At 52.3% G+C, this 13077-nt stretch overlaps 1 protein-coding gene, 1 long non-coding RNA gene and 1 other non-coding gene across 5 annotated transcripts; all 3 read left to right on the plus strand.

Annotated features, from left to right (window-relative positions):
* The first annotated feature begins 3220 nt into the window (after window positions 1-3220).
* Window positions 3221-4139, plus strand: LOC121333800. The gene is made up of 3 exons (XR_005952371.1): window positions 3221-3356; window positions 3825-3999; window positions 4099-4139. It is a non-coding gene; the product is annotated as an uncharacterized LOC121333800 (long non-coding RNA).
* Window positions 4140-4231: 92 nt separating this feature from the next.
* On the plus strand, window positions 4232-8685 carry LOC121333914 (C-factor-like). Of its 3 annotated transcripts, XM_041400710.1 has the most exons (7): window positions 4232-5214; window positions 6093-6710; window positions 7083-7134; window positions 7302-7489; window positions 7801-7959; window positions 8072-8191; window positions 8493-8685. In XM_041400710.1, exons 2-7 carry the CDS (start codon window positions 6564-6566, stop codon window positions 8604-8606), a joined length of 780 nt encoding a protein of 259 aa, XP_041256644.1. In that variant the 5' UTR covers window positions 4232-5214; window positions 6093-6563; the 3' UTR covers window positions 8607-8685. The 3 variants fall into 3 exon arrangements, with proteins under 3 accessions (XP_041256644.1, XP_041256646.1, XP_041256645.1); XM_041400711.1 differs by lacking the exon at window positions 4232-5214 and having other exon boundaries at window positions 6007-6710; XM_041400712.1 differs by lacking the exons at window positions 6093-6710; window positions 7083-7134 and having other exon boundaries at window positions 4242-4273.
* A 3959-nt stretch (window positions 8686-12644) lies between these two features.
* On the plus strand, window positions 12645-12716 carry TRNAH-GUG. Its single transcript has one exon. It is a non-coding gene; the product is annotated as a tRNA-His (tRNA).
* The last annotated feature ends 361 nt before the right edge of the window (window positions 12717-13077 follow it).

The raw sequence follows: 13077 nt of genomic DNA on the forward strand, positions 1-13077 counted from the left end.
CTCTGAGGCTGTAGGCCCTCCTACAGAGATGGGCTGAGAGAGTTGTGGTTGTTCAGCCTGGAGATGAGAAGGTTCTGTGGAGCATTTAGAGGCCCTTCCAGTGCCTCAAGGGACTCAGAGCTGGAGATGGACTTTGGACAAGGGGGAATGGCTTCAAACTCACAGAGGGCAGGGTTAGATTGGGTATTTGAAAGGAATTCTTCCCTGGGAGAGTGGTGAGGCCCTTCCATAGGTTGCCCAGAGAAGCTGTGGCTGCCCCATTCCTGGAAATGCTCAAGGCCAGGTTGGACAGGGCTTGGAGCAGCCTGCAGGTGTCCCTGCTCATGGCAGAGGGGTTGAATGAGATGGTCTTTATGGTTCCTTACCACCCAAATGCTTCTGTGATTTAGGCACTTTGGGCTTGCAGGTGTTTTGAGGGATGTTTTCTCCTTTTTGTTGCTGAGTATCAGGTGTCTGGTTGAACAGCTGCACCAAAGGGGTAGTGTAGAGTAAAGCAAGGAAAAGGTTTGCTGGCATCTAGGGATGGGAAAACAGGGCTGGAGGGAAAAGGGAGAACAGAAAAGAGATAATCAGCATCAGCTGGAGGACGGTATCTGGAGGGGTTCTGCATTTACCAGCCCTGCTGCCAGCCTGGAGATGGGTGTTATTGTTTTATTTTTAGCTGTTATATGGACAGCCAGATACCCATTAAAATCCCATTACAGTGAGCAGACAACTGGGATCTCAACAGTGAAGTAATGACTGAGCAACTCTGATGTATATAAGAGTTGTTATTTATGTTTCTTATTTTCATCCTTGTTTGACAAATACCACACAAAACATCCCTGATACTGATAAATACATCAGATACTAAATATTTATATCAGTCAGGTGATAGCATCAGGTGATTTGTGCTAACTCTATCCTGCTCCATGGTGGTTCAAGTACATGGGAGCCTCTGCTCCCCAGTTTACTTCAGGATATTAAAATGCTCTTAGACATTTCTTTTACAGAAGTTGAAATTTAATACAAATAAATGTTTGATTATACTACTAAATACTAAGAAAAAAAACTCCTTCCTTTTAGCAGATATTTGGACTAAAGGTCCCATTCTCCTTTTCTTGCCTCCTCCTGTGCTCATGCCATTAATTCAGTGACTTCTCAGCAGAAGTGCTGCTCTGTCTATGGCAAAGTTTAGCAAATAATGACCAAGGGGTACCAACACTAAGGATGAACCACAGAACAGGGTTTCACCTGTTCCACACAGATCCTGCATGCTGCAGGCAAATTACACCGATGAGCTCTTCCAGAAAAGTGCTTGTTTGAAAAAGCCTTGGAGACAGGAATCCCCAGCGATCTCCTGTGCAGAAACAGTTGAAGTGCAGCCACAGCTGAGGGCAGGAGGAGCCTGTTCTGAATGCTAATGTGAACAGTGAAAGAAAGGCAGCTCCAGGTATCAGTAACTGAGTGCTTTCCGGGCAGGTGTGGGCACTGCTTGACAGCTCCTTTGCCTCTGTTCCCCATGAATGAAATAGAGGATTATCCATTCTTTGAAAACCTTGTTAGTTAAATGTTGGGAGGCTTCCAGCAGGTAATAATGAAAAATGCAACCAAAAAGAACACCAACAAATAATAATAAAAGAAAAAAGCCGCAAGGCTTACCCGAGTGCTCTAGTTTCACTACAACGGGCATTGGGAAACTTGTGCTGCTTGGTAAAGCACAAGTCTGATATTGGTGAATTTTGGAGAATTTGAGGGTATAAATCATAGACTCCTAGAGTGTTTTGGGTTGAATGGAACCTTAAAGATCACCTAGTTCCATCCCCTCTGCCATGGACAGGGACATTTTCCACTAGACCTCCCTAAGAATATGAAGAATTATTTGAGTTCACTTAGCTAAAAATCAAAACTAGTAATTCCTGTTATCAGCTCATTGATGCTGTAATTCGGTTGAAGTTTCTGCACTGTAAAGAACATGTGGGCACATGTCCTTTGCACTGAGCTGATGGATTCTTCATAAGTGTTGCTGGATTAAAAAATGCAACTAGAGGAAGAGGGGGAAATATCTTAATTAAAGAAAAAATGGTAAGTGGGGTTTTTTTCCCCTTCCTTTTTATAAATATGGTTTGAAACCAGAATGAACAACTATGGTAAATTTAAATTTCTGCTGATAAAATACCAATGCAGCCCATTTTACTCTAGCAGTGTCCACAGCTACTTACAGAACAATATGCATTTTTGGTTTCACAGACTGTATTTTTTCTGCTCAGCTGTGTGGGCAGTGGGTCACATCATTTATGCTGGCATGGCATTTTTGGAGTAGCATGGTGCTCAGCTTTTAACTTCTTTACAGGGAGTAAATTTTTCATAGTCCTTTAAATGCTTTTTAATTTAAGGATTATACTCATTCTTTCCTGCTGAAATGTCTTTCCTTAGTAAGACTTAATGATTCTTTTCAACTGGATTCCTAAATTAACATCTGCATTATCATGTATCTATTCCTAAACTTTACTGTGTCTCCTTTTCTCACTTCAATACTTGGATGTCAAACCAAGGCAGTCACAAGCTGATCATTTAGCTTGTGCCCTGGTGTTCCTGAGAGGGAGCATATCTGCCATGTGTGACAGCCTGTTCTCAGCCATCCTCGTTACTAAATCTAATAGTGGGAAAGAAAATTCCTCTTGTTTGGTGGTTCTGAGGTCCTCTTCATGGCACTGTGCTGAAGCGTGGAGGATAACCCAGCCACCTGTCCTTAGAGGATGGGAGAAAAGAAGGTCAGTGAGGATCTGTGCTGTTTCCATGGGTCCTGGCAAAGCAGTTCTGTCTCTGTGCTGCCAGCCCTGCTGAGGCATCTTGGCTGCTGTCACAAGGGGAATATCTCCAAAAAGTGTTTCTGAGCCCAGTGTGAGGCCCCAGGCTGGCACAAGGTCAAAACACAGTGGCCCAAGGGAGGTTGCACGGACAGTGTGAGCATTTTAAATCCTCAGTCATAGAATCACAGAATGGTTTGGGTTGCATGGAACCTTAAAGACTGTCTTGTTCCAACCCCTGCCATGGGCAGGGACACCTTCCACTAGACTAGGTTGCTCAGAGCCCCCCAACCTGGCCTTGAACATTTCCAGGGATGGGACAGCAGTTTTTCTGTGTAATCTCTGCTGGGCCTTCCCATCCTCACAGGGAAGAACTTCTTCCAAACACCCAATCTAACCATGTCCTCTTGCCAGTGTGAAGCCATTCCCCTTGTTCTGTCACTCTATGCCCTTGTCCAAAATGCCTCTCCAGCTCTGATACAATGCAGGTGTAACCTGGATGAGTCTGCTTGGAAAACAGCAAAGCTACGACAAAGGTGCCATGGGAAGTTCACTTGGGAGCTGCAGGTAAGCTCAGGCTCTTGCCTCCAGTCCCTGCATCCTTTCACAATGGGGTGTCACTACTCATAGGATCATATTGTGGAATCACAGAATGGTTTCTCTTGGAAGAGACCTTATACATTACGTAGTTCCAACCCTTCTGCCATGGGTTTCCAACCCTCACCAGATCACTAATCCTCTTCAGCTCAAAAGAAAATTAATCAGGGAGGGTGGGTACTGCCCAGCTTCAGTTACAGTACTGGGTTGGTCTCACCCCACCTCTCCATGGGCAGCTCACTTATCACTATCTATTGATTCTTTAGCAAATGACTAATAGGTGATGACAGACCTGAATGCATTGTGGAGCAATGGACAAAAAAAAAAAAAAAAAAAAAAGGATAGAATCGGCCTGATAATAGCAGCGAATTTATTTCTTATTTATAGTAGATTAAATGTACTAAAACTAATTGTGCCACACCCCTGTTCCCCTGGCAGGCAGAGAAAAGCATGTTCCTCCATGTTTCTGTCAGAAGCACTGTCATTGTGCAATCACCTCCTTGACTGAGAGCACGCTTGAGCCTCCCGCAAGTGAGAGTGGAAGAGATTTGACTGCCTCTTGGAAAACTGGCTCCAAGTCTTCCCAGTGTGGTGATGTGAAAATAATGCATAGGTAAAATGTGCAGCAGCCTGGGGATTGTGGGAGAAGAGCTACAGTGCCCCTGAGCTTGGTGTTTGTGAGGCTGCACCTTGAATCCTGTGTTCAATTTAGGGCCGCTCACAGCAAGAAAGACATTGAGGTGCTGGAGTGTGTCCAGGGAAGAGCAGCAGAGCTGGGAAAGGTCTGAAGCACAAGTCTGATGAGGAGCTGATGGGGAGCTGGGACGGCTCAGCCTGGAGAAAAGGAAACTCGGGACCAGGACCATTATCACTCTCTACAACTCCTGGTAATGAGGGTGGAGCCAGGGCAGGTCAGGCTCTGCTCCCAAGTAACAAGTTACAGGATGAAACAGCCTCAGGTTGTGCCAAGGGACGTTTCAATTGGATATAAGGAAAAATTTATTCACAGAAAGGACTTTCAAGCACTGGTACACAGACTGCCCAGGAAAGTGGTGGTGTCACCATCCCAGAAGTCTTTAAAAAATGCATGGTTGTGGCCCTTGGGAACATGGTTTAGTGGTGGAATTGGCATTGTTAGTCTAATTGTTGAAATCAGTGATCTTAGAGGCTTTTCCCAACCTAAATTATTCCATAATTCTGAGGACTTTAATGCTCAGCTTAAGATTTAGACCATGCAAGAACATTCCAGACCAAAGGAAGCATCTGAATTCCCTCTTAGGAGCCAGACCAAGATCCTTTCCAGAGGCTTGGGGACAGCAGCAACCCTTGTGACGAGACTGGGCTGCAAGGCAGTGAGGCTGTTTCTTTCTCCTCTGCCTCTTCATGGCAGGCTGGACTTAGACTCCTGGTGAAGTAGTGCTTGTTTAAACTCTAATAATCAATAATGCAGTGTGTGGCCCCAGAGCAAAGTCAACATGACAAAGTTACAGCTCCAAAACAGTGGAAGGCTACACAAATGAGGTGACACGGCAAAAATAGGAGACTTAAAATGTTAATTATTTGTTTTCTGATGCTATCTGCTTCTGAGTCACTGTGGAAGTTTCAAACAGGCTGCTTTATCCTCCACCTAGAGGAAGAAAACTGTGGAAGTCTGTTTGGAGGATTTGAGCTCTGGTGTGTCTGTTAGCGAATATAGTTTTGGTCTGTGGTCATTGAAAAGGAAATACTGAAATGATCTATGGAGCCTGAATTCCAATCCAGCCATGTGGGAGATCCTCACTGAGAGATCAGACTGAGACACTGAAAGGCCCAAAGCTTTGTACTGCTGGTGAGTGGTAGGAATTCACAGGGGAAAATAAGTGTCTCGACCCAATACGGAAAATTCAAAAAGTAGACAGACATCCAATTAACCAAGGAAACAAAGTGGGAAAAAAAATTGCATGGAACTTAAGAGGAGGCTCAGTCTTGGCGGAGAGAAGATACAGTATCAGCTCACCATAGAAGCTGCCTGTGTGCACCTTCCCAAATGGGTTTGGGGAGGGTACCCTGTACAGGTGGTCCCAGGTCAGAGCTGGAAAGGACCTGCTTATCTCCCAGTGTCTGCCAGCTGAGCCCCAGAACATAGGCTGGAGTGGGCAGGAGGAAATCAGCTGCTGCCAGAGCATGGAGACACACTTGGCATTGCCACTGGGAGGAAGCTGTTCTGGTTAATGCTGCTGCCAAGATATCCTGGGGCAGAAGGTGACATGGGCAGTGTTGTCTCCATTGCTGCCCAGCAGCCTGTGCAATGGCTCTGGGACTCAATGTAGGAGGACAAGGGGTTGGCAAGAGGTTTCTGGGGGTGGGTCTTCACTTACAGTGGGGCAGGAGCACATGGTGTACACACACACCTGATCCAGCCTTGCAATCTTGTAATGCATCACTTGAGGTACTGAACAGCACTGGGCTCCACTGGTGGTACGACAGAGCAGTCAGTGCCTCATGGCAATAGGTGAGGTGGAGAATAGGCTTTGAGGAGGGCATTTCCTTTGCAGGTAAATGTCCCAGGTGCCTGAGTCCTCTGTGGCTCTGAACAAAGGGACAGCTCAACATAGGACAGCATCCCAAAGGATGGGGCGGATGACGTGCAGCATGGTGCTGTGGCAGCCATGCAGGTTCCCACCCTTCTGTCACAGACCACGCTAGGTTTGCTCTCCCACTCCACAGGTCTTTGGCTCCACACTGAGGAGAGGTTACTGTCTTGGAAGAGGCAGGAGCAAGGCAGAGAACATTTGCTCAGGGTCACCTGAGGCTCAGCTTGGTACAATGTGCAGAGACCATCAAGCCCACAGGATGCTTGTGAACATGTCAAGCCCACCTGAGCCATGGAGCTTCCCACATCAACCCACATGCTGCTCCTTCCCTCTTCACCCACAACAGTCCACCTGGCTTATGGCATCAGGTTACCCAAGGAATTCATACTTTTCCTGGAAAAAACAAGTAATTTTTGCTGTTAGGTAACGAGGATTTGTCCCCAGCCAGAACATATGTCCTGGAGCTCAAAGAGCTGGAGCAGTTGCTCCTCCCAGAGAGCAGCCAGCATTAGTGCAAGCTGTGAGTGAGTGGGCTGGGACATGCTATAAGGAAATATTAGAGAGCTGGGTAAACAGTGCAAGCTGGAGTGAGGAGAGAAGCAGCATGGCAGAGCTTTGTGTCGGCTCTGTTCTGGTGACTGGGGCCAACCGTGGCATTGGGCTGGGGCTTGTCCACCATTTCCTGAGGATGCCAAAACCACCTCAGTGGATTTTTGCGACCTGTCGGGACCCCAAGGGACAGCGAGCACAGGTGAGGCCGGGCGGGAGGCAGTGGCTGTGCTGGGGGATGGCAGCACTTGGTGCCAGGGGGAGATTGGAACAGGGATGGTGCTTGCAAGGGGCTGGAGCATCAGCTGGGCACCTGGGGCCCAGGGCAGCTGGGCTGAGACAACGTGGGAGCAGCTGTGCATGGGACATGTGGAGGGGACAGGGATACATGGTGTGTGCAGGAGTTGTGGAGTATTCCCCCTGTATGAGGATCAGGGCAGCTGGAGCAGGGTGCTGGGCACATGATGGTGCAGGGATGGAGCTGGAAGGACACAGGCTTTGGCTGGCTTAGCAGGGCGAGCCTTGGCAAAGCTGTTCCAGCGTGTTGGTACCAATGTTGTGACCCCTCTTTCAGGACCTACAGAATTTGGCCTCCAAACATCCCAACCTGGTCATTATTGCTCTTGGTAGGTTCTCTCTCCCCCCAGTTCCTCTGGTGAATGCTTGGACACTCATCATAGACCTGGGAGCTCCACATAGGAGGCAGCCATGGGCGGGGTGCACTTCTTTTGGGGGAAACAGGGGACCCCAAACCACCACAGGGTCACTGAGCTCCAGTGTATTGCCCCTGCAGAAGTCGCCAACCCCGTCAGCATCAAGGCAGCTGCGGCCAAGGTTGGGGAGCACCTGGGGGGCTCTGGGCTCAACCTCCTCATCAACAATGCTGGAATGGTCAAGCCTAAGATGCTTGAGGCTGAAACATTGGAGGACATGACTGAGACTTACACCACCAACACAGCTGGCCCCCTGCTGATGGGCCAGGTGAGTCCCCAGCACTACAGCACAGCTCCAGAAGGATCCCTTCCCATGTCTTCAAACTGGACATTCTGGAGGGAGTGAAGGGCCAGTGGGAGGGGCTCCTGTCAGTGCTCTGGTGCCCTGATGGGCTCTCAGTTGATGAGAAGCTCAGGGAGCCATGGGCTGCAGCTCAGGATCTGGAGCCAGCTGGGGCACTGGGAAAGAAGAGGGAGGATGCCCCAGTACCAGTGTGAATGTTGCCCACTGTGGAAGGAGCGTCTCCCCTGCCCTGTGCCATGTCCATGTGTCCTTCTGTCCCCTCTGTCTCCTCGCAGGCATTTCTGCCCTTGCTGAAGAAGGCTGCCCAGGGGAGCCCAGGCTCAGGGCTGAGCTGCAGCAAGGCTGCCATCGTCAACATGTCCAGCATTGGCGGCTCCATCGCTTCTTGCTTTGGTTGGGAGATTATGCCAGTTGCCTCGTACCGCTGCAGCAAGGTGCTGTCACACGTGCTGGGGACAAATTTACTTCCCCTGCCCTGCCCAGCTGCGGGTCCCCTTGCAGCCCCCCTTCCCCTCCCACCACTGTCCCTGCATTGTCTCCCCACAGGCTGCTCTGAACATGCTGAGCAAGTGCCAGTCCCTGGCATACAAGGAGCACGGCATCCTCTGCGTCGCTCTCCACCCCGGCTGGGTGCAAACTGACATGGGCAGCTCTGCCGGACACACGGTAGGAATTCCCCTGGGGTGGGTCCATCAGAGCTCTTGTGCTGATTTTGCAAGGGTGGGAGTTGCTATCCTGAGCCCCTGCTCATGACTTCCCTGCCTGCCCAATCCTCGCTGGGGCAGCTCCCCCTGTCCTGGTCCTGGGTGCTGGGTGCTGGGTGTCCCCATCCCCTCAGTTCCCTGCTTAGCCCCTCTGTCCTGGTTGTTCAGGGTTTTCAGCTTTCCCCTTTGCCCTGGAGTGCCTGGTTTCTCCCTGGCTGGACCAGGGCCTCAGGCACAGAACTGTTTCTCCCTGTGTCCCACAGCCCCCTGTGACAGTGGATGACAGCGTGCAAGGGATGCTGAAGGTCCTCTCCTCCCTCTCTGAGAAGGACACCGGCGCCTTCCTGGACTGGAAAGGGAAGGTCGTGCCCTGGTGAGGCATCACATCAGGATCCTGGCAGCCAAGAGGTCCCTTTGGCACTGCTCCCACCTCCCCCACATCCTCAATAAACTCCTGCTGAGACCCCCAGCTCTGTTGTGCAGTGCCAGCTCATGGGGTGGCCCTTTCCAGATATCCCACTGCTCCACTGGGGATTGGTGGTGCCCACAGCTGCCCCAATCCACGGCTGTCACTGGCATCCCCATGAGTGACAGCCAGCAGGTCCCATGGCACCGTGACTGCCCTCTGGAGACCTCCCCTCCAGGAGGCACTTGAGGGGAGACTGATTGTGGAGACTGGGTTTGGAGACAGAGCAGAGAGGCATCAGCTGCCAGAGTTTATAGAGGTGGAGGTTGCAGGGAGACCACTGGTCAGTTGGTTAAGGAGACGGAAGTTGCTTCCCAAGCCCTTTTCTTCTTAAAGCTCCACAGCCAAACACTTCATCCCCATGTCCTTGGAAGCCCAGAAGAGGCATAGCCTTGCCAGCATAACCTGGGGAGTGGGTGGGCAGGGGAGGAGACATTTCTCATGCTGGAGAGGAGACACTTCCTAGGCAGAAAACGTCTGTGGAGATGAGAAATGGGAGGCAGTCCTGGGACAAAGCACATGAATGACCCTCCTGGAAGGCTCAGTCCTGGCTGCTGCTGTCCCAGTCTCTGTGCTTCCACTTGGGAGAAGCAGGCAGGGGGTGGGTGGCTGGGCCAGGGGGTGACCCATGGGCTCCCTCCCCTCCAGGGGCACCGTGCCTGGGGCAGCATCTCCAGCACCTCCCCTGGCACCTCACCTTGCTGGCCCGGTACGGGTACATGGGGGCCTCTGGCACGCGGAGGCACAGCCCGATGGAGCCCAGTTTGGAGGAGATGTTGATGACAGCAGCCCTGCTGCAGCTCACACCCTCCTTGCCACGGCTGCCTGCTCCAGGAGTGGCAGAAATTCCTGCAGCAAGGACACAGATTCTGCATGAAGAGGTGGCAAGCCTGCAGTTTGTGTCTTTGTCTTGCTGAAGTGCAAGGCCAGCAGCTGGTGATGTGCTGGCCATGCAGGTGCTCATCCTTCTGCCAGGAGACTGGATCCTCTGGGTGTGCTTCCCTCCATGGGAGCCTTGTTTCATTTGACAGTCAGGGAACGGGCATTGGCTTGGAGGAGGCCATCTCAAGTCAGAGAGTGTCTGCTCATGGCCATGTGAGGAATGTCCTGGCCCAGGGGACCAGGACAGGGGGATGAAATCAGCCTGTTCCCAGTCTTGTGTGGGTCTGATGCAGAAAGCCCTTCTTGGGAAGGTGTCAAGCCCATGTGAGCCCTGGAGCTTCCCACATCCCTTCCACATGCTTCTCCTTCCTTCCTCATGCACAACATCCTCTCCTGGCTTATGGCACCAGGTTTCCCAAGGACAGCAGAATTTGCCTGAAACCGCCAAGGGTTTTTGCCCTTTGGAAACAAGGACTGGCTCCCAGCTGGGATCAATGGACTGGAGTTTGAAGGGCAGGTGCAGTTGCTCCTCCTGGATCCAAGGGTTGGTGTAAACCCTGAGTGGGTGGAGTGTCTGTGGAAAAAGCTAAAAGGAAATATTAGAGAGCAGAGCAAACAGTGCGAGCTGGAGCAGAGGAGGACAAGCAGCATGGCAGGGCTCCACGTCCGCTCCGTTCTGGTGACTGGGGCCAACCGAGGCATCGGCCTGGGGTTTGTCCAGCATTTCCTGAAGATGCCAAACCCACCTCAGTGGATCTTTGCAGGCTGTCGGGACCCCAAGGGACAGCGAGCACAGGTGAGGCCGGGCGGGAGGCAGTGGCTGTGCTGGGGGATGGCAGCACTTGGTGCCAGGGGGAGATTGGAACAGGGATGGTGCTTGCAAGGGGCTGGAGCTTCAGTAAGGCACCTTGGGGACAGGGCAGCTGGGCTGAGACAACGTGGGAGCAGCTGTGCATGGGATGCATGGAGGGAACCCTGATACTTGGGCATGGAGTCCTCCCCATCCATTGGGTTCCAGGCAGCTGGAGCATAGTGCAGGTCCATGGTCCAGAGATGGAGCCAGAGCAATGTGGGCTTTGCCTGGGAAAGTCTGAGCCTCTGCACAGCCCCTGCAGCCCCTCTATGCTGTCCTCCATCTCTGAGAAGGAGACTGGGGCCTTCCTGGACTGGGAAGGGAAGGTCATCCCCTGGTGAGATGCTGATTCAGGATTCCAACTGTGAGGACCTTTGCTGCTGCACCATGTTTTACCTGTCCCTTAGTAAATGACTGTCCACAAACAATAAGTATCATTGTGTGAGCGTCCTTCCCTTGATCTCCTATTAACTATCACTGAGAAACCTCACTGGTGCTTTGAGAGTTCTTCTCAGTTATTTCCGCATATCATTGAGTTGGGTTGGTCTGAGCATTTGTTCTTGTCTAACTGGGGACCTGGACACCATCCTGATAGGAATTTGTCCCTGAGCTTGTCCCAGAGATCTCCCTCAGAACAGCAGCACCACCTTACGATGACTCAGGCACTCCTCCCTGAGTCCTTTCTCGTTTGTCCGTTCAAAGTCCAAGCAGAGCACTTGTTAGCAGAGCACATTAGCTCCTCTACCACATAGGTCAGGAAGACAAAGCCTGACATGATCGTCTTGGCTAGCTTATGCCCTTCTGTGTTCCTCCAGCAGAGATCAAGGTAGTCAAAAACACCCACGAAGACCAGGCCCTCAAATGGGAAATCTGTAAGTGCAGTCCTGAGCCCTCTCAGGGATGGGAATCTATTCTGTGTTCCTGTTAAATCCTGTCTGTGCCTCTCTTCTTGGTGGCTCTGCTCCCTGTTGTGAGCTGGTGTGTGGAGGCAGGATAGGCTCTTGGTGTGTACATTTCCCTGGGGCACACGTGGCACTGGAGGCTCCAGTGATGAGCAGAGGTGCCGACGGGTCCTCTGGGACTCACCACGGGGCTGATGGAGGGGGGTGTGGGACCAGATGGGCACATGGGGCCTTGGGGTCCATGGGGACACCGAGGATCCCCCACTGTGTGCCCTGTGGTGCATGGAGGGATGGGGAGGAGGCAGCAGTGGGATGGTTCCCAGCAGGCTGTGGGCTGCCTTGGATGTGGAGCAGGGAGCTCTCAGCCTCACAGAGTCCTTTCTTCACCACCAGCACTGAGCCCAACCTGCACCAGGGCCAGGAACAGCAAATGCAGCTCTGGAGTCTGCAAAGTACAATTCTGAAGGCATGAAACTAGGGAGGAAACATGGAGAAGGATCATGATCAGGCAGGGAGGTGGCAGTGGGACCCTGAGGATGATGGGGACCAGGGACATTCTGGATTACCCAGACCTCCCTGACTGTATCCTTCCCACAGCACCACTCAGCTCCCCATGGAGATCATTGTGCCATTTGTTGTATTTTTAACTGAATTCTCTCAAATTTGTTGTATCACACAGGATGCAAAAACTAATTATTTCCTCACCTGTTGTGTATCACATTTAGCTGAAATTATTACAACCCCGACTTTGCTGTACTATAGGATGATGACCCCACTGCATGAGGCCCCTCAACAGCGCTGTCCTTTGCAGCAGTCTCATTCCTGGGTGCCACCCCAGCCCTGCCAGCGCTCTGCACAACTTAGGGCTCCCTTCCACATTGCCAAGGCTCTGAGCAACAGCATCCAAGTCCAGCTGTATCCTCCTAATTAACCAGGATTTGTTGGCCAGGCTGTGCTGTCCGTGCCAGGGGAGGGGACAGCGCAGGGATGTTCCTGTCGTGGTGCCGGCGGTGGCACACTCGGTGGTGGCACAGCCGGCGGTGGCAGTCCCGGCGGTGGCACACCCGGCGGTGGCAGTCCCCGCGGTGGCAGAGCCGGCGGTGGCAGAGCCGGCGGTGGCAGAGCCGGCGGTGGCAGAGCCGGCGGTGGCAGTCCCCGCTGTGGCACACCCGGTGGTGGCACAGCCGGCGGTGGCAGTGCCGGCGGTGGCAGTCCCGGCGGTGGCACAGCCGGCGGTGGCAGTCCCCGCTGTGGCACACCCGGCGGTGGCAGTCCCCGCAGTGGCACACCCGGTGGTGGCAGGGTCTCTTCTGCTGTGATCGTATAGTGGTCAGTACTCTGCGTTGTGGCCGCAGCAACCTCGGTTCGAATCCGAGTCACAGCAGCTTTTGTCCAGAGCCGGGAGGGAGGCAGCCCCGAGGGGGTTGAAAAGATGTCCTGCCCGGGCAGGGGACCACAAGTTTGGGTGGTCCGAAAGTGACCAGACTCACACCGACAGTGATTTCCCGACCTGCAGTCACTGCGCAGGTAGCACCAGTGCAGTGCGGCTGCAGTGGCACTTCTGGGAAAGCACTTCAGCTTCTCCATTTTCCAGGCAAACGTGAGAATTTAGGGGAATTTGCCCAGCGTTCCACTTCCCCACAGTTTTGCAGAAAGAGGACCAGAAGATGCTGTGGGGTGAGAGGAGGTGGGAGGCAGCAGCTTGCTCAGCTCCTGGCCCCCAGGCCATGAAGGACCTGCCGCAG

Source organism: Onychostruthus taczanowskii, unplaced genomic scaffold, assembly GCF_017590055.1.
Source record: "Onychostruthus taczanowskii isolate IOZ18803 unplaced genomic scaffold, ASM1759005v1 scaffold18, whole genome shotgun sequence".
NCBI classification, from domain to species: domain Eukaryota; kingdom Metazoa; phylum Chordata; class Aves; order Passeriformes; family Passeridae; genus Onychostruthus; species Onychostruthus taczanowskii.